General features: G+C 48.7%; 6 protein-coding genes across 6 annotated transcripts; 3 read left to right on the top strand and 3 right to left on the bottom strand.

The window, feature by feature from the left end:
• Positions 1–2: 2 nt before the first annotated feature.
• On the top strand, positions 3–530 carry B0J16DRAFT_103578 (uncharacterized protein). The gene has a single exon (XM_046121307.1). The coding sequence runs from the start codon at positions 48–50 to the stop codon at positions 312–314; it is 267 nt and encodes an 88-aa protein (XP_045984806.1). The 5' UTR covers positions 3–47; the 3' UTR covers positions 315–530.
• A 2,201-nt stretch (positions 531–2,731) lies between these two features.
• Positions 2,732–4,650, top strand: B0J16DRAFT_338299 (concanavalin A-like lectin/glucanase domain-containing protein). Its single transcript, XM_046127436.1, has 2 exons — positions 2,732–3,251; positions 3,311–4,650. The coding sequence occupies exons 1-2, from the start codon at positions 3,155–3,157 to the stop codon at positions 4,336–4,338; spliced, it is 1,125 nt and encodes a 374-aa protein (XP_045984805.1). The 5' UTR covers positions 2,732–3,154; the 3' UTR covers positions 4,339–4,650.
• A 179-nt stretch (positions 4,651–4,829) lies between these two features.
• Positions 4,830–8,927, bottom strand: B0J16DRAFT_338298 (uncharacterized protein). The gene is made up of 6 exons (XM_046127435.1): positions 8,383–8,927; positions 7,975–8,201; positions 6,291–7,907; positions 5,991–6,242; positions 5,486–5,935; positions 4,830–5,427 (listed from the first exon to the last, which is right to left on the bottom strand). Exons 1-6 carry the CDS (start codon positions 8,432–8,434, stop codon positions 5,287–5,289), a joined length of 2,739 nt encoding a protein of 912 aa, XP_045984804.1. The 5' UTR covers positions 8,435–8,927; the 3' UTR covers positions 4,830–5,286.
• A 706-nt stretch (positions 8,928–9,633) lies between these two features.
• On the top strand, positions 9,634–10,850 carry B0J16DRAFT_396963 (ATPase, F1 complex, gamma subunit domain-containing protein; the record flags this gene model as incomplete). Its single annotated transcript, XM_046132295.1, has 3 exons — positions 9,634–10,225; positions 10,281–10,414; positions 10,468–10,850. Coding segments are annotated over 3 exons (855 nt in total), but the record flags the coding sequence as incomplete, so codon positions are not given.
• A 160-nt stretch (positions 10,851–11,010) lies between these two features.
• B0J16DRAFT_361971 (Sec1-like protein) lies at positions 11,011–17,482 on the bottom strand (the record flags this gene model as incomplete). Its single annotated transcript, XM_046129785.1, has 23 exons — positions 17,263–17,482; positions 16,979–17,174; positions 15,330–16,928; positions 14,390–14,497; positions 14,109–14,359; positions 13,748–14,025; positions 13,416–13,711; positions 13,183–13,382; positions 13,031–13,140; positions 12,922–12,991; positions 12,705–12,885; positions 12,467–12,665; positions 12,301–12,433; positions 12,211–12,270; positions 12,169–12,177; positions 12,111–12,138; positions 11,682–12,077; positions 11,643–11,648; positions 11,529–11,609; positions 11,419–11,498; positions 11,308–11,385; positions 11,206–11,277; positions 11,011–11,163 (listed from the first exon to the last, which is right to left on the bottom strand). Exons 1-23 carry the CDS (start codon positions 17,338–17,340, stop codon positions 11,011–11,013), a joined length of 4,662 nt encoding a protein of 1,553 aa, XP_045984802.1. The 5' UTR covers positions 17,341–17,482.
• Positions 17,483–18,106: 624 nt separating this feature from the next.
• B0J16DRAFT_382759 (ubiquitin-conjugating enzyme/RWD-like protein) lies at positions 18,107–18,748 on the bottom strand (the record flags this gene model as incomplete). The annotated part of the gene is made up of 3 exons (XM_046131267.1): positions 18,107–18,375; positions 18,438–18,597; positions 18,701–18,748. 3 exons carry the CDS (start codon positions 18,746–18,748, stop codon positions 18,107–18,109), a joined length of 477 nt encoding a protein of 158 aa, XP_045984801.1.
• Between the last annotated feature and the right edge of the window lie 339 nt (positions 18,749–19,087).

The following is a 19,087-nucleotide window of genomic DNA, read 5'->3' as shown; positions in this document are numbered from 1 at the left end:
TGACTGATTGACTGCTTCACCGTTGGTTGGATGGGACTCAGTTTTGGATGGCTGCAGAGCAAGCAACTGAACTGAACAAACCAAACCAAACTGTTTGTTTGTTTTGCGTTTGTCTCTCTCTCTTGATTAGGCTGATTATCATGTTGCCTCTTTTCACATGTGCTGCATTTGCTTTACCTTGCTTTTTTATTACATCCTTCACATTTCTGTCATATTTTCCATCCTCTAACCCTTTTCAGCTTTTCTTTTCTTTTTGCTCATTCGAGTTTGCTCAAGTTCAGTTGATAACATATCATAAAAAAAATATGTTATGATTCATTACATTCTACTGTACTGTACTGTACATATGCAAGAACTTTGGTCCTTTTCCTTCCTTGGCTGCTCTTCTTGGTTATGCAGACTACACGTCTGATGGCCAACAAGAGGATTCTTAAAAGACGACGTATCATGTCCTATTCAGCTGCCGGCACAGTACAAGCAACGTAACGTGATACAAGACGCGAGGCTTAGACATGTCATCCGAGACGTGGTCTTTACTGTACAGTACTGTACAGCTGAAGATGAAACGATCGAGCCAATCAAAAGTTTACGAAAAAGACGTTTGAGGTATCCAAGTGGATAGTTTCATCTGAAACACGTTACACTGTATCAGTGTTTGACGTCAAAAGGTTGAATTCAAGTCTGAGCAGATTTGATTTGATTTGAGTTGTTCGTCCGGCTTCAGGTGAGAGGGGTCTTTGAGTTCAATGCATGGTTACTGCGGATCCCAAATTCTCCTTCATATATACATGGACCTACAGATCATGATACAGCACTCAGCCAAGCGGTTTTGTATCATACTTTATGCTATCTATAGACCACACATACATCAGAGAAAGGTCTTTGTGGGGTTAGGGCACTCGAGGTTCCAGAACTTCAGACGATGGAGGTGGGGAATTAACTGTCAGTAACTAAGTGGCACTGTCAGTTGAACAAGACAAGCGGTAGAGGAGAGGAGAGGAGAGCAAGACTTCCGAATGGCCTCATGGCTCATGCCCTGCTGTGTCTACCTACTATAGGCACAGCAGCTGGCCGAAGTTATGCCTGCAGACCGACGGTTTGTCGCCTCTCTCACTCTCAGTAATATACGGTCAGCCAGCATGTGAGGGATGATAGAGTTTTTTTTAAAGGGCTTCGCCGCGGTTCTGGAGATTCCGATTGGGTGCATTGACTAAACTGGCACGCCTTGAATCAGATTTGGGGCCTGCATCTGCATTTGCGTCTGCATTTGCATCTGCAGTGACCAAGTCAAATGCGAGGGCAAAAGTCGGTTTGATGCTGTCATGAGGGTCCATAGCAGACGCATAATGGGCTGCATATTATACATCAAGTCCGCTACTTGGGATTGATCGTCTTTGAGCGGTCAAAATACTTGGAGAGAGTGTGGCACTGATGAAGCTTCTTTTCTTTTTCTTTCTTGTCTATGTATTGTATCCATTGTTTCTTCTTCTCGCCATAGTGGATGCTTAGTCTCGGCTTTGAGCGATCACCTTTTTTCGTCTCTCTTTTCTGATATATCCTATATTTTTTTATTCCTATGTTGCGATTGCGTAGCTTTTTTTTCTTGCTTATTTGCCTGCCGTGCAAATGTCTCCAATCGCGATTGTTGTGGGTATAGGGTATACTTGTCCGACATTCATGCATGAGTGATTTGTTCCCATTCCAGCAATCATAGAGGGAGTCTGGTATGAAGGCTTATGAGGCTGATGTCAGACTCTTGAAGCAAGGGTTGACAATGCTAGACATGGTCTACACGTGTAAATGCCCGGCTGAGAATTCTAGAGATATAGGGTTATGCAAGGGTGACGGTTTCAAAAGAGTGTCTTAAACCAGTAGACTTAACCCCAACATACCAGTACAGTTTGTAACCGTAAATTGATCAAGATCGATCTTGATTGAGTGACGTGCATATAGATCTCGAGTAAGGGATATTTCAAGCATGCCATTGCGATGATCGAGATTCATGCAACGGCTGACCCTGTATGAGTCTCAGCACTTGGAACTGGATAGTTTCTGGTAGTTGTGTGAGATCAAAGGTCGGAATGGGCGATAACATTAAATTCAAAATCTACGGATGGTTTGCTCCTATTCGTATGATACACAGACAAGGGAACTGAGGTGAAGATGGAACATGCTATCGTGATGTTGATATTTGGTGGTTTAGCAAGTAGGATACATCCATACAAACAACAAAGGTACCATAAGTGTGACTTGTGTAGTCATGACACTACAATTATATCGAGACCAGAGAAAAAATCTGCCGACTCAAATATCTTCATATTGTGTGCTTTGTGTAATGATTATGTAGCATCTCGTTGAATCAACACTATGGTATAGGGTAGTCGGACGGCAACGGGGTTCCGATGAGGAGTTACGGCCCCACACGGGCCGTTACCGGTACGATCAGTTGACAATAAAGCTCGTCATGACCATATAGACTCTCCCACGAGGTGTGGTGGTCTAGTACAAAACAGTCACAAAATTGATGTGTAAACCATGCATGAAGGGTATTAGCTTGTGTGTACTTTGCCGTGTTCTTCCAGAACACCCATCGAATTCTACCAATATCCTGTAGACAGAGAGTCACAGACCCATCTACAGTGTATCAATAATATTGTCATCACTACTCGTACCTGACTAGACCGCCAGCCACCCGAATTACCGTGGTTACCAACCTCCAACCCACGGACACCCTCGTACCAAGAAAAGCTTCATGTTCCCAACCTCCCCTCATTTGGGCGCCAAGTTAAGTAAATTACTAAAAAAAAAAAACCGGAAACCGGTCAAACGTCTTTAGACGGTGACGAGAGTTGGGCGTGACGTGACGTGTCGAGTCGAGGCTTGGTACGGATATTTCATTCCCTTCACCGTTTTATTCTGCTTTCCTCCCGTCTTCCGTTCTCCAATTCTTTCACATGCAACCACTTTAAGTCTCGAGTCACCGCTTCTCGTGTTACTCCTACCTTACACCGTCGAGTCTCGACTCCATAACAATACATTGATATAAGTAAAATACACCACTGCTTACTTGTATCAACGACTATCTATCCATCCATCCACCTACTCCCCGCCGTACATATCATATCATATCATATCATATCACATATAGCCCATCATGAGATGGTTGTCCAAAGCTTCATTCGCAGCCACTGCGCTGCTTGTTAGTTCTGTCTCAGCCCAGACATGGAGTTCATGCAATCCCTTACATAGCAGTAAGTTCACCAACAATCTATACGCCAACACTCTCAGCCTGCTCACAGCTTCTCTATAGACAGCTGCCCCAACAACGATGCGCTAGGCATGAGCATCGATATCGACTTCAACAAAGGTGAAGTCAACTCCTTCGCAGCCTCCGGTTCTCCCAAATACGACGACGAGGGCGTCGCCTTTACCGTCGCCCGCGCCAACGATGCGCCTCAACTTGCTTCCCTCTTCTACATCATGTTCGGTCGAGTCGAGATCACAATGAAGGCTGCTCCCGGCGCTGGTATCGTCTCTTCACTCGTTCTCCAGTCCGATGTGCTTGACGAAATCGACATCGAGTGGCTCGGTTCCGATAACGACGAGATTCAATCCAACTACTTTGGAAAGGGCCAAACTACTTCGTACAACCGCGGCGAGTTCCACAAAGTCACCAACACACAGGGTGAATGGAACACCTATACTATCGACTGGAACAAGGATCGCATTGTCTGGATGGTTGGTGGCACTGTCGTTCGCACCCTCAACGCCGGAGACGCAGCCGACAACCAATACCCCCAGACTCCAATGCAGGTCAAGTTCGGGTCTTGGGCCGGTGGTGATCCCAACACAAACCCTAGTGGTACCGTCAAATGGGCCCGTGGACCAACAGACTACTCCAAGGGTCCCTTCACCATGCATGTCAAGAGCGTTGTCATCACTGACTACTCCACCGGTGATGAGTACAAGTACAAGGATACATCTGGCTCATGGCAATCCATTGAGGCTATTGGCGGAGAGGTCAACGGCAACGAGAACGGCGAGGCCGTGACTGTTACCGCAACTGCTCAGGGAACTGTTGCTACAAATGATGCAAATGTTCCCGTTGGAGGTATCGGACGGGATGGAAGTCCCGCCACAGCCACCCAGACTGGATGGCCTTGGACCGGCTCTCGCCCTTCTGGCGGTGCGATCCCCGAAGGATGGCGTCTCAACGCCAAGGGAAAGATCATCCCTGCTGAGAACAGCGCCGTGAGCTCTCCTCAGCCCTTCCACAACCTCCTCGCTGTTGTACCCTTCTTTGCCGGCGTTATGGCTTTTGCCGGCAGGTTCATGTGAACAAGAACCTCCTCCTTCACCTTCACTGTATATGATGATTCGACATATATTGCGGGCCGAGCCCCTGTACCATTGTAGGGCATACGAGGTCTTCTGGATATGACCAAGGTTGGATATGATACCTGATTTGCATGACACGGTTGGTCGGCGTTGCTGCTGCATAATACTGGCATATAGCATTTGCACCTGCGTGGGTGGGTATTTTTGATTTCTGGATTGATTTGTTTTCAGCGACGGCGTAACGGACTTGGCTCATAAAGAGGATGCACGAATAGATAGATACAACCATAGATAGATACAACCATAGATAGACCGGCAACATTGTATAATCAAGCAACAGCTATTTTCACCAATTTGTTTCGTTAATCCGTTGGCCCAACTCGTTAGATTTGATTTCATTGGAAGAAGTCACTAGATATATTGATTGTACTGTACAAGAAAGATTTAGCTGAGCTTGGAATTGAGAAGGACTGATGAATTGATACGTTGGCACATGAAACTGTATATATAATTGAATTGTCAGCTATGACTTTAGTTACGTTACTGACGCTGAGATAAAAGTATCTGAATGTATCTCATTCGCCCAAGCTGTTGAGATACGCCTAGTGTTTCTTCTATATATGTGTCTAAAGAACCAAACTCTCTGCCGCCAGAATCCCCCAAACCCAGATGCTCCAGTTGTCCCATCTCAGCGCCTGATAGTTCGTTGCTCTGGCCGTTTCGTTTGGCCCTGCCTCGTAAGCACATGTACTGCATGATGAACTTGCGCTTGTGTGTGTGCTCATCGACCTCACACCTCCCTCTTCCTCCTTGCTCATGTTGCAAAGCACATGTTGAGTAGTCTTACAAAGATTCCAGAAAATACCAAATTAGTAAAGTAAAAGCAAAAGCAAAGAAACAAAAGCCACCCGCTTTTCTCTTTTGTACGCCAGCCGTTCTCATCTTTCTTCAAAAGGTCCAATCGTCTTCGTCTTCAACAGACTTGATGGCCCATCGGAACTTGTCTCGAAGGGTCTTGGAGAAGAACTTTTCGATGGGAACATCGAACTTCTTGGAGAAAACGACAGTGAGACGAGGATCAATGTAATTCTGTTATCGATGGTTAGTAACTCGCAACGCAGTTGATAGGTTCCCCAGTAAAACTTACGATCTTGGAGGTGCCGAGAGCTACCTCCTTATTACCGTCACGATCCTGTGCCTGGAGCTCAAGCGTCTTGATACGCTCGTCGAACTTGTCCACGGCCTTCAGAAGCTTATCGACGGTAACGCCCCTGCCCTCGGCCTCGACCTTCTTGGTCTTGTTCTCCTTCTTGAACTTGGCCTCCATTTCCTTCACAGCCTGAAGTCGCTCCTTAAGCTCTTTCTCTGGCAGAGGCTTTTCCTTGTCGGCGCTGCGCTTTTCATTGTCCTTCTCGAACTTCTTCTGAATCTTGGTGCGCTGCTCCTCGAGCAAGAACTGCTGGTGCTCTTTGATCCACTCATCCGTTAACTCCTCGTCCTTCTCGAACCAGGCAGCGCCCTTCTTCTTCTTGTAAGTTGAATCAACATCCAGGATCATCATCTTGGTTCGCCATTGCTGGTATCGGAGGCCTTTAATCTGAGAGATAATCAGTATGTCGTAGCACATAACACAAAATGCACGTCGAGCTTACCCTGTCACCTAGCTTGGCCATTTGTTGCTCGTGAGAGGCGCCAACGGTTCGCTTGTGGTTACACAGAATAGCAACTTCACGGTTGCAATCGTTGTACAGCTTCACCTTCTCGGCAACCGTACCGCGAGAGCGAGGGTCACTGCCAAGCTTGTTGAGCAGTGTCGACATTGTGAAGGAAGCGTTGTAGGTACGGAAAACCTTGGCAGTCAAACCCTTCATGTAGCTGTTCAAGTGCTTGTTGAGTTGAGAAGTCTGCAATTTTGTTAGTTAACAACTTGCTTGAAAAATGTAAACACTTACGTTGAGGCGGTCAAAGAGGTCGTCTCCCGTTGTCTTAGGTGACTTCTTGAAGATCCTCAGATTCTTGAAAACCTGGTGATCGACAATAGCAGTCTCTCTGTAGGGAATACTGTCCTTTCCAAGGAAATCGAATGTGACCTTGTTGGGAGGTTCAAGTGTGATATGCTCATACTTGAGAGAGCAGCAGCCCACAGTGTCTGCCTCGTTGTCTGTATCCTTCTCATTACCAGCTCGGAGGGCCAATTTGTCGATAAAATACATGGCGGTGGCTCGCTGACGATCAGCCATCACTTCGCTCTTGAGATCCTTGGTGTAATCCTTGCGAATCTTGTCAATGTGCTTCTTGAGTTCTCGGGCCTTCTCAAACTTCTTGAAATCACTCTGACCCTTGATAGCACTATCCGCTCCAAGCATCACATACTTGTAGTTCCCGTTGATATTCTCTTGCCACATGGCCAGCCAAGTTGCCTTTTGGTCGTGCTGCACCGCCTTCCACTGGTGACCCTTGGGAGGTTCTGGGACCTTGGCGCCCTTGCCGATGTTGATGGTAATCTGCTCCGGTTGGACACGTTGTTTGACTTTGCCAGTCTTTGGGTGTTCACCACGGCCGCGGAACAGACTTGGAGGTTCGACCCTGAAGTTGCCAACCTTCTCCTTTCTACCATCCCACATGCAGTGAGTAAAGGGGGCCTCGAGAGCATCCTTCTTGGCCTTGGCAGCCTCCCTCTCCTCTTTGGTCATGTTCTTGGATTTGTTCTGTTCAACCTTCTGGGACCAGTAATCGTAGATCTTGGAAAAGTCGCATTTATCAAGCGACTTGATTGAAACTTTCTTCCCTTGCGCATCTGTCACGCCGTACTTGTCGCAGTATTCTTTGAAGTCTTTGAAGAAGTTGTTCCGGAAAACTGGGTTGTCGAGGTGATGAGAGGACGCGGGTGTCATCATAGCAACCCAGAAAGTGGTAACTTCTTCAACCTCAGGTGCAAGATTGACTGGCTGGCCGTCGTAGAGCATCTTGACGTTCTTTGGCAATGGCTCGTAGTCAGGTGGGAATAAAACACCGTTGTGCTCCAATGTGGTCCACTTGATAGAATCGTCTTCCTTCTTGGGCGCGTTCCACCATTCAAATTCTTCTTCACCATCGGATTCACTGGCCTTCTTGGATTCTGCCTTCGCGCCCTTTTTGGCAGCGGCAGGCTTCGCCTTCTTCGAGATAGGAGCATCAGAGTCTGACTCTTCCTTCTTAACGCCATTCGACTTTCGCTTCGCAGCAGTTCCGTTTGACTTCCGTTTACTCGCGGTGGATTTCGCAAGGGGCGCGTCGTCATCGGATTCTTCCTTGACAGCCTTCTTTGGCGCAGGCTTCTTCGGCGCAGGCTTCTGGGCTCGTTCCTTAGCTCGAATCGCCTTGGCTTCCTTCTCGCCTTCCTTCTCGATAGCGGCCTTCTTCTGCGCGAGCTTTACGCCAAGGGGCACGTCGTCGTCGTCGTCTGAGGACTCCGGGAGTGCGGTCTCCTTGTAAGACGGCGGAAGCTTCTTTCCTCGTGCCTTCATGATTGGCTCGTCATCGGAATCGGGTTCGGCAACTCTCTTTGTCTGCTTCTTCTGGCGTTTGGCCTACAGTATCATGGTCAGCAAGAGCTGGCCCCACAGCAAGGTTTTTCTCGTATCATGAAATACTGACCATTGGTGCATCGTCATCGCTTGACTCCTCGTCCTTGTAGTTGACCTGAGTGATAGAATTGCGTGATTTGCGTTTGGATGTACCATTGGTAGCTGGCTCATCAATATCCATCGAAGTGTCTTCTAGGGGACCGTTGCGAACGGATAGTCCAGCCATTTTGGCAGCCTCCTTGGGAACTGGCTGATCGACGGCATTGTCCTCGGCGCGTGAAATCTTTGACGCTGAAACTAAAAGGAAAGGATTTTGTTAGAAGGCGGACGAAAACTAGAGGAAAGGTGCACTGTTGTGGAAAATGTAGGTAGTGAACGGGGAGAAACTTTGTTTTGAACGCCGACGTGATGGGCACTCATGAGCGCGAAAGAGCACCACCAAAGCGGTAGGAGAACAGTAAAAAAGGTCGCGACTTACGTCGATGGCCGTTCGCCTTCGCAAGAGGGAGATCGTCGTCGGAGGAACTCATTGTTGTGCAGTTGAAAGCGAGTATCCGTTCTGCGGCTGGCCGTCTACCAACGTGCGATGAGGTCAGGGACTGGGATCTAAAAAGTGAGAGCGTTGGAGAAGGAAGAGCAGGTCTCTGTAAAAGATGGAAAAACGAGATATCTGAAGAGAAAGCGCGAGGAAAAGATCCCCTCAACGCCTTGTGTAGGAGATGAGGGTGTATTTTGAAGGGTTCGCAAGAAGTTGAATGAAGAAAATCAGCAACAATGGGATTGAGAGGAATAAGTCAAGAGAGCAGCGTGCTTGTTTCTTTGAGCCAAGACAAATGGCCCGGACCCGGCGACGGGGGAAGGCGAGGCGAGAGAACCTAGCTGCAGAACCCAGGCAAGGCAGTGGCAGACAGGCACAGCAGTGAGTGAAGTGGGCACTACAGGGCTCGCTCTCAGTGGTTCAGGCCTTCGTTACGCAGCAGTTGCAGCGACTCAGCGATGGAGCTAGAAGAGGAACTTTGGGTGTGATTGGATGAATGAGTGATGGCTGCGAGAGGATGAAAACTGGAGCCTAAGAGCTTTTTGCTTGCCTTAGTCATGCATGCAATAAGCGGGGCGGATTGCGGCTAAGTGCAGCCCGAAGCAAAGAGTCACGTGAAAACACTAAAGTTGGCAGACAGGTGTAGCTTGACTTGCAGTGTGTCAAGCGCCTAGAAGTTCCGGTCGGCTACCTAATTTACCCGGGAAAATAGCGAGAACAAACCTGAACACTTTAGTCCGCAGCAACCAATACACCTCATTCCGACCTTTCACGACCCCCATCTCCATCAATTGATTCGTATATCGCGATCAATTGGGCCACCGTTGGCAGAGGCTCTTTCTCTACGTCCCCAATCCTCAGTCACGATGTTGTCGCGAGCCGCCAGACCAGCTCTCCGAGCTGCCGCCGCAGCTAACGCTCGGTAAGTTTCTCCCCTCATCACTTCCTCCCCTTGGAGTATCTTAGTGGCTGTTCCGGGTCTCGGGAACATCAAGAATTTGTTTGCCGGATGGGATGAGCTCTTCAGCCCCGACAGTCGGCCACAACGACAGCAACCCGTACGCCCGCTATCGATCTACGTACTATTCAAATATGCAATTGAGTGCTCCGAGGGAATAATCGATCATTACCGAGAAAAAAATAGACAACAAAAAAGAGAAGGAAAATGCTGATGACGTCCTTTTTTGCGCTTCCAGGGCCACCGCCGTCCCCAGCTCCGCTGCCACCTATGCGACTCTCCGTGAGATCGAGGACCGTCTCAAGTCCATCCGAAACATCGAGAAGATCACAAACACCATGAAGATTGTCGCCTCCACCAAGCTCACCCGAGCTCAGCGCGCCATGAACGACTCCCGCAAGTACGGACAGACCTCCAACGAGGTTTACGAGTCTGCTGAGACCAAGGCTCTTGAGACCGAGGACAAGAAGACCCTCATCATCGTCTGCTCTTCCGACAAGGGTCTTTGCGGTGGTATTCACTCTGGTCTGTCCCGATACGTCCGCCGACTCCATGCTAAGGAGCCTGGCTTCGACCTCGTCCTCATCGGCGAGAAGGCCAAGGCTCAGCTCTCCCGATCCAACCCCAAGGCCATCCAGCTCAGCTTCTCTGGTATTGGCAAGGGCGTTCCCACCTTCGCCGACGCCCAGGCTATCGCCGACCAGGTCATCCAGCTCCCTACTGAGTACACCGACGTCAAGATCCTGTACAACAGCTTCGTCAACGCCCAGACCTACGAGCCTAACATGATTGAGGCATTTTCTGAGGAGGCTATCCAGCAGTCCCGTGAGTTATCCCGGATATGACGTTATCGAGATGGCTTCTAATTTTCGATTTTTAGCCAACTTCTCCGCTTTCGAGGTCGACGATGAGGTTCTTGGCAACCTCCGAGAGTACGGTCTTGCCAACTCTCTCTACTGGGCTCTTGCCGAGGGCCACGCCTGCGAGCAGTCCGCCCGACGAAACGCTATGGATGTAAGTATAATGGAAGATTTAACTACGTTGACCAGTACTGATAATTCCCGCAGAACGCTTCCAAGAACGCTGGTGAGATGATCAACAAGTACCAGATTCTTTTCAACCGTACCCGACAGGCTGTCATTACTGGAGAGCTGGTTGAGATTATCACTGGTGCTACTGCCTCTGCGGACATGTAAGGAGTGGGAGTACAAGCCGGGGTGTAATGCTTCCCTTTGTAACAAATGCCAACGGGTCACCATGCATGGTTTCCCCCATTGTATCAAAGCCTTCAATAAATTCCTTAGTAGCCCATACAGTAAAAATATGCATGGCAATCTAAAAAAAAGAGAACAAGTAATGACGCTGGAGAGCACGACGAGTAACGCTCAGCTTAGGAGTAAAATTATACTGTGAATTAATTTGACGTCTGATGAAACGCCGCCATGTGCAAACGCCGGCACCCAATAACCTAGCTAGATAAACAGCATGACTTCAAGAACGATAAGACGCCAGAACGAAGAGTAAACGATAATATAGTAGTAAAGCCATGCACCCATGAAGCACCTATGAAACACCCAGCGAAAAGGTTATGCATTGCGCAAATGGAAATCTCAGAACCCAACATCACTATCGCCATCCTCCGCATAACTGATATTTCTTGTCCGACGGTGCTTGTATGATGTATCGCGAGCCATATCTCCTATTTGCGTTTTGGAAGCATCAAAGGGATTCTCTTTTTCGTAAGCTGCCCTCAAAGCGGCAGCCTCTTGATCCCATCTCTCAGTAGCTTGGTTCCAGGCTAGTACAGCTTCAGCGTACCCTCGCTTCAATTCGGTTGCCTGATCCTCGTATGGCTTGCGCTCCTCAGATGTGGCCTCCTTCCACATCTTGGACGTCATTATACGAACCTCATTAGGTACAGCACGACCACCTCTCCCAGGCTTTCGGTTCTCTTCGCACTTCTTTCTCGCAACATCGAATAAGTCCTTGCTGTAAAGAATGTATGGATTACCGGCCACCTTCGCTGGACGAGAGGGTCGTTCGCCTAGTTTTGCCAGAGTATGAGCTTGTATCTCCTGCTCATAGGCCTGCAATCGTGCTAGCTTTGGGTCCCTGGCAGGCTCCTTACGCTTGCGCAGCAGTACAGAATCCCTCGGCAGAATCAACGGGGTTGGGACTTCAACAGGCCCTATCAAAGTCTCCAGCACTTCTGAAGCTGCTCTCAAGCCAGACAAGTAGGCACCATGTACTGTGGCCGGATGCGTGCCGATGGTATGTTCACCTGCGAAGAAAAGGTTTCCAACAGGCCTTGCCATAGTATCGTAGTCTTCAGGCTGCATACCGGGAGCCGCAGAAGAATAGCTACCTCGAGCAAACCGATCCGAGCCCCATCGAGTGACCACAGCCTCTACAGGATAAGGGACGTCTTTCCCAAAAACGCTGCGGAGTACCTGTGTTGCCTCAGCCACGAGGCTGTCGTTACTGGAGTGCTCCGTCTCGAAGCCTGCCTCACCGGCCATCAGGGCAATAAGACAAGGTAAACCTGTCGTGTTGGAAACATTGAACCACTGGAAAAAGCGACCGCGGCTCGTGGCATAGTCTTTCTGCGATGTGCTATGCCGGTTTGATGACTCCCTTAAAACGCCAAATATGTGCCTGTCGTGCTCCCAGAAGATCTCTTCGTAAACCAGGACGACCTTGTTCAGTATACCAAACCCTAAGCGCTCGACAACATCGGTCTTCCATGGCGGAAGAGGTGGATTAAACACGATATTATTCTGTTTCAGAACACCGAGAGGAATAGTGCAAACGACAGCATCAGCATCTACTACTGAGCCATCCTCACATTCGATAGCAGCCGACGCCATGCCCTCGCCCGTGTGATAAGATATACTCTTGACAGGAAACTTGGTTCTTAGATCAAGAGAGCTTGGACACTGAGCCAATCCACGTGCCACACTCTGGTAACCACCGACGACCATAGTGTGACTTCCCTCCCACTCATTGCCCGCATCAATGTCCCACAAAGGGAGACTCAGGTTGTGCAGGCTTGTTGCATTACTGTACTCTAAGTTGGCGACGTGCCAATTGATCAATCGATGATCTTGAGCATTCAAACCAACAATTTGTTTGTACTGAGAAATTGCGGAATCAAGAACCGACCCCAAAGTTGCGCCCTCTTCGTTTACTGCTGGAGTCAAGTCGATGTTGTCACCATCGGACGAGTCTCGAATCGTCCAGCCCATGAGCTTTGCTTTGTCGGACGCTTTGATGGTGGCAGGGGTTCCTGGCTCCATATGTACACGGCCAGTGAGCTTGTCCGAAGACACCGGTATCAAGTTGACACTTTCTGGGACATTTTGTTGAGCTACTGGCGGTGCATCTGGCTGTGATGCAGCAGCCTCTTCCTCTTGAAACATCGTTTTGCTGCCGTCGCCGGGGCTGTCTCGTCCTTCTTCTATAAGGTGCCGTCTGCCCTCGATGAGCTTTGCTTGCTGATTTTTATGCTTGTATTCGCTGACTCGATCTAAGCAATCATTGTAAAGCTTCTCCACAAGTTGATCCCGGACGGGGTCGACTGCTCTCCCATTGCTGTCATATATCGTAGTGTCTGCCGTCAGTGCATGATACGGTAGGCTGAGCTGACCCCGAAGTAGAATATTAATGGGGTTCCCCCGATCAAATCCAGTTATGATCATGCCACCCATTTCAGCAGTGTGTCGCTTGCCCTCAAAAACTGGCTTGGGTGCTTTTGGTTTGGTGTGGAATTCGCGAGAGTATACCCGTCCTCCAACACGACTTCGTCCTTCAAGTACCACTACTCGAGGCGGCGGCTCTCCCCGCTCATGGAACCGATCAGCAAACTGTTTGAACAAACCCTCCAGCTGCCTAGCGCACCCAAGACCGGAGAATCCAGCACCTATGACAGCAATTGTCTTTTGTCTTTTGACCACCGGAGCAATGCTGTCTTCTGTTTCAGTTTCTGGAATTTGCACGCATCCGTAGTTGATATAACCTCGCCGAACAAGCCAATCGTAGCAAACACTGGCCGCATCGAACCAACGAGCATTGGCACATCCGACTGCTTCTAGCCGTGTCACGCCGATCCAAGGGCGCTTAAGCCACAATCGCAGGATACCATTTCTGATATTGAGGTATGTCGTGACCTGTGTATAAGATATATGATGACGGAGGAGGTGGTATTCCTCGGGATGCAAGGCGTAAGGATTAAGTCGACTTGACTCGGCGGCCGAGATACATTCTGATGCATACCTGTAGGGCGAGATATCAGCCGGTATTGAGGCCTTTGGTCTGATATTAAAGTTGTAGCGCTCGGTCTCGTGGGACGGAGAATCTTGATGAGAGGAGGGTTGCTCGTCGACTGGTAGTTCTTGGTCTGGTGAGCCCTCAGCCTCGACTGGTGTAGGGGTAGTAGCCTTACTCGATACCGTCGATGGTATCGATGAGAGGTCTGATAGCTCTGTAAGGTTCGATAACGATGAGGGGAAGGAGCCGACAGTATCACCGCCAGTGGCCGTCTGCACTGGGTCCAGTTCATCATCGAGTTGAGGTGGCTCTTCCCTAACTAGAGTCAGAAACTTATTGAAGTCGAATGGCAGAGCCCGCTAGGTGAGTGTGCAGAATTGACGCAGTATGCTACTCACTCGAAATCGCTCTTAAGACTCGATAGTTCATCGTCAGACTCAACGTGACTAGCATTGTCGATATCCATGTCTTCAGTCCACACCACTATTTCCGGCGCTATCTCAGATGCTATTTCTGTCGAGGTCTGTCGTGATTGAGGAACTGAAACAACGTCAGGTGTGATAGGAGGTGATATTCGACCTGGAAGGTTTGACATGATGATGGTGTCCGACGGCGCCAACGAGTCAATGACTTCTCCCTCGTCAATATCCCTTTTTCGAAAGCCAATTCCCTTACGGAAACTTTGTCCAAAGTCTGGCACCATAGCTGCGTTGATTCAAAGACTTCTTCCAGGTATTGGTTTGCAGCTGTAGAAAGGTTTGTGTGGCGCGGCGAAGCGTACTATTAAGAACCGTGAAAGGTGAGTGAAACGAATGAGGAAAGTCGCATTATCTGAGAGTTATGAGAGAAACTGAGCAAGCTACTGAGTAAGATCAGTTAATTTGCAAATAGGATCACGACAGGCATGTATGAAAGTGACCTACTGCAATTGGTTTGTGAGGAGCGGTACTCGTTCGATATCAAAGAATCAACCAATGACTACCTAGGTAGTGGAAAGGATTTGTAGTTCAAAGACTCGTTACAGCAACATGCTCTTCTCGATATCGATTCGGTGGGAAAAGTCTAGTCCATTGTTGATTCAGCGAAAATTGTTCCGATTTGACGAGTAACTCGCCATTTATCGGCTCCTTTGTATAAGAGGAACTTGCCTTCCATCGTCAGCCATTCAGCCCCTCAGAATACGGAAAGCCGTCTTCAAATCAATCACGTGCGACCCTGTGGTCGAATCAGAGGCATTGTACTAGTGGGTCTAATGCTCATTCCGACGACAATTCATACCTCGACTCTTACAATGAGCTTTGTTTTGTCTCTACTAAACCTCCAATGTGTTAATTTTGTCAGAACCGACTACCTTACTGATGCTAAGACCTGCGTCCTGGCATTTGTTATTTATTCTTCATTCTAATTCATGCGCCGACATAAGATACGCCATATCAGCAGCCACCCAGCTGACGATATTCTAAGTATTGTTATAGGTGCTAACTTCAAGTTGTTGAAACAGGTACGCTCTCCTTCGCAAACGATTGTTTCTCGATCGCCGCCTCCATCATCTTGTTTCCGTTGATGATCGATGTTGTACAAATGACAATATTTCGTCGTCCTGGAGAGTCTAAGTCAGATTCAAGATCATCACAAGAAAAGTCCGTGTTATGGAATCGCTTACCTTCTTCCTGCTTGGCAATAAATCTTAGCGCGGCGATCTCCGTGAAAGTGATGCCGCCGACAAAGACAACGAAAACAGTCTGCTTATTGCCGCTGCCGGACAGCAGAGCTCGTGCTTTGACCGCCTTGTCTTCACCCTTCTGGTGCTCATAGAACGTCTGACCACGGACATGTTTGACAGCTTCGTCGAATCCCTGCCAACCTTGCGTACCGACACCTGGTGGTGCTCCTGCTGTGCTCGCACTGTTTCCTTTTGTCACAGAGAGTAGATATTGCTTCTGCAAGATACATTGGACCAGGCGAATAGAGAGAGGAGCGTAGCCGCTATACACATAAGACACGTCATTGGGATCGTCCTCCTGGACTTCGTCAACAATGAGACGGAGTTGCTTGCGCAAATAAGTGTAGTTCGTCTTGCTACCTGTCGTAACGGCCCCGACATTAGTACCTGGGATGGGTATCATCCCGGCCAGAGGCGACGATTTTGATAGGAAAAGCTGCAATTTCTCAAGGTTACTGAGTGTAAGGAGATGCTGGTAGCCGTAGCCTTGTAAGATGAGACGCTTGAATTGATCGAATTCCTTCGGTCTGATGCCACCAGATATACATGAATAAATGCACAACAATCTCATGGTCTGCGCTATCGGAGCGTCTCGCGATATTAACTCTTCAATTCCATCGAACTGGCTTGATGGGTCGGCACCTGCGGCGAGATTTTGTTGGACTTCCAGAAGCCCCTTGAATTCGTCTGTCCTGGTGTGTTTTATGATCTCTTCGACTAGGCCTGTGTGTATCTTTACGCTTTGTTGCTCTTGTTGGTATCCGGGTAGTTGGCTGACAAAGTCTTTGAGCTCCGCAATAGTCTTGGTTTTGTGTTTGCTTTCGTAGTCACTTTGAACCTTCTGCAATCTCCTGGCAGCCTTATTGAGTAAACTGCCGACGATTGCAAAGTTGGCATCTCGCAGCTGTTCGTAAAGTTTGTCGGCCGAATCTAACTGGATGGTTCGTTTGCGGCTTTGCGAGGTCGCAGCTGACGCTTGCGCAGGGGCGCCCACAACAGTTGTGTCAACCTTGGTTTGGTTGTTGTGGATCTCGAAGACTTCATCTATGAGACCTTCATATGTGAGTTGAGTAAGTAATGGTGTAACAAAATCAACCTCGCGATCAATAATAATGACGCTCTCATTTGTGGTGCTAGGCGTAAGCCCAATCTTGTTGGCTTCTGCTGTATCTTCGCCCGCAAGAAGCTCCTGGCGCATACGCGAAAGGAGTTCTGCAACCCGTTTTGCATTATCGCCCTTGCCAATAACACGGGGGAAGAGACCGTGATTTTGCTGTATCTCCATGAGAGCTTTCGCCATGAGGAAGTTGGGTGTTACATCCTTGGAGAGGTACAGGTCGCGAAATGAGTCGTCGAGCTCCAAGGACAAGACGTCTTTCTCTAGAGGAAAAAAGGACAGTGGGAGTTCGGAGATATTGACATCGCCCAATACCCCGGCCTCTTCAAGTAGTTTATCGGATACAAGGGTTCGGCGTGGGACCCAAAAGATGTGAAAGTCGTGCCCTGTCTGGCTTTCGCGCTGAATGCGCTTGATTTGGGCTAGGTCAAGGTCAGGTTACAATTTCTAGGCTGTGAGGGCGCCAACAAACCTGCTATAGCCTCGGCATGACGACCACATTCGCCGCGAGAGATGAAGACAACATTGCGCTGGCTTGTGTCGGCGTTGTCATTCTCTAGAATGAAGAACTTGTCCACGCCATATTCTTGGAGAGTTGCAACCTTGACTATAGTTCCGATTGGGCCGACAAGACTTTGATCGAGGATAACGTTCTTCTTTCCACGAACCTGGGTACAAGATGAAGCGTAAGTTGGGGTCGCGACAGGACATGTCTGGTTAAGATAACTGTCGCGGGGCAAGGCGGTGGGAACATACACCTTCAAGCAGATACAAGAGGTCTTTGCGAGCCTTATTTCGAATCTGCTCAATACTGAAATCTATGCGAGGAGCCATTTGCGCGACTCAACGCAGCTAGCGAAATTGGAGAGAAGGGATGAGAAGGGCCGGAAGTGAGTGAGCTCAGCCAGTTGCTAAGAATGGATGGATGAGGTACGGGTTGTTGGAGCTGGAGCTGGAGCTTCATCCACACTGGAGGCTGCAGATGACGGCAGTAAAGTGGGGACAATGCAGAGCGCTAGGCACCTCTCAGCTCTCAATATGTGGGACCTATCATAGATGTTCATCTCTGAATAGCTTCATAAACACCAAGTCTACTGCTCGCTCGACTTGGAAACGAAATATACAGAATAACTCGTGGGGCTTTGCCGTTAAGCACAGTGGTTTCTTCCAGTTATGTACCAAGTTCATACGGCATGACTCGCTAAGACATCTCGCTGACTATTGGCTTAGATGATCACTCGAAGCATCTCATATGGGAGCTAGACCCCTAGCTTTGTAGTCAGATATTTGTCTAACGAGTTTTCATAGTCATAACAAGCAGCTCTGATCTAATACAAAGCTTCAAATACTCGGTAGGAATACCTTTGTGCTCTCTCCATGATGTTTACACCACGCGGGCTTTTAGGATGCTTATGCACAGGCTCCAGTCTACAAATATGCATCTCCAACAGCCGTGTTCCATCGGCCAATACAAAAACTGTATCTCATAACACGGCCTCCTTTAGCCACCAGATGGTTGTTCCAAACGCCAAACGAATGCTATTAATATCCACTATCCCTATCTCCACATAGGTCGGTTTCGTACGGTCATTCCACGGGTTTACACGGTGTTGTCGTGGTAGAGAAACTCTATATCTCGAGGTCGCTGTCTGTTACCTCGCACGAAGTCCTCATCGCCTGGAGGTCGCTCGTCCTTGTCGTTACTCGTCAACATGCTTTGGATGCTCATGCAGACGCTGGAGACGCTCTGGACCGGACTCCAGCCCTGTTGGCCAAGCAAATCGAGACAGATGATGCCGTTGGAGTATATGTGAGGATGCATGGGGATGGGACGGTCGGTTTGTTTGTCGAAGGTAACTTCCGGGGGTTCTGTAGATTGATCAGCATCTTGACAAGCGAAAATGATGGACGCGTGGGACCGTTGGACGAACCTATGGGATACATCTTAGGGAAGTGGAACTTGAGGCGGTAGATCTGATCTTTATAAAGAGGATTTTCGTCGAGCACCTGGATGTCAACGAACCAGTCGCCGGCAACGCTGTCGTTGCGCTCTATCAATGTGATGCCAGGAGGCATTCCATCCATGTGAATCTGCGGGGAACAATGTCAGTCGACAGAAGTCCAAGTCCATCCAAGTACCTTATGTATGTGCAGTAAATCGCTGAAAGGACCAAGGAATTGGAATAGAACTTACTTTGCCCAGCTCCTTGACCAAGCGCCTATCCCGCGTGGCTCCAGCCATGGTAAATGATGTGCAGTTGTGCTCTTGCTAGAGTTGAAACTTTGCTAGGCAGCGCGGTATGTAGGAGAAGACGTGGCGGAGGACCAAGTTGCGGGTAGAAGAGAGGTCGAAGGTTGATTGAATGAATGAATTGTTGGTGGAACAGACAAACACCAAGCCAAGGAGGGGCCGTTTGCGGTGCTGCGCCCACAATGGGCGACCCCCCATCTAAGAACAAGCCTCATGATTTGTTGTGATTGGTTCATGACTTGCTGGAACCGGACATTTCTCTCATAGCAACTGCACGAGTGTGTTGTTTTTACTTTTATACATGAGCCAATCAAGTTCCTTAGGCAGTTT

This window comes from Fusarium flagelliforme (genome assembly GCF_020744385.1).
Source record: "Fusarium flagelliforme strain FIESC 12 MPI-CAGE-AA-0113 chromosome Unknown B0J16scaffold_3, whole genome shotgun sequence".
Classification (NCBI taxonomy): Eukaryota; Fungi; Ascomycota; class Sordariomycetes; order Hypocreales; family Nectriaceae; genus Fusarium; species Fusarium flagelliforme.
This window is presented reverse-complemented; position numbering and strand designations above follow the sequence as displayed.

Excerpts from the sequence above, each read along its gene's own strand:
- B0J16DRAFT_338298 (XM_046127435.1), bottom strand. The coding sequence starts at position 8,434 with ATGAGTTCCTCCGACGACGATCTCCCTCTTGCGAAGGCGAACGGCCAT. Across the intron at positions 6,243-6,290 it reads ACCTCTTTGACCGCCTCAAC|ACTTCTCAACTCAACAAGCA; the intron begins GTAAGTGTTTAC and ends ACAAAATTGCAG. Across the intron at positions 5,428-5,485 it reads CTCTCGGCACCTCCAAGATC|AATTACATTGATCCTCGTCT; the intron begins GTAAGTTTTACT and ends CATCGATAACAG.
- B0J16DRAFT_103578 (XM_046121307.1), top strand. The coding sequence starts at position 48 with ATGGCTGCAGAGCAAGCAACTGAACTGAACAAACCAAACCAAACTGTT.
- B0J16DRAFT_338299 (XM_046127436.1), top strand. The coding sequence starts at position 3,155 with ATGAGATGGTTGTCCAAAGCTTCATTCGCAGCCACTGCGCTGCTTGTT. Across the intron at positions 3,252-3,310 it reads ATGCAATCCCTTACATAGCA|ACAGCTGCCCCAACAACGAT; the intron begins GTAAGTTCACCA and ends GCTTCTCTATAG.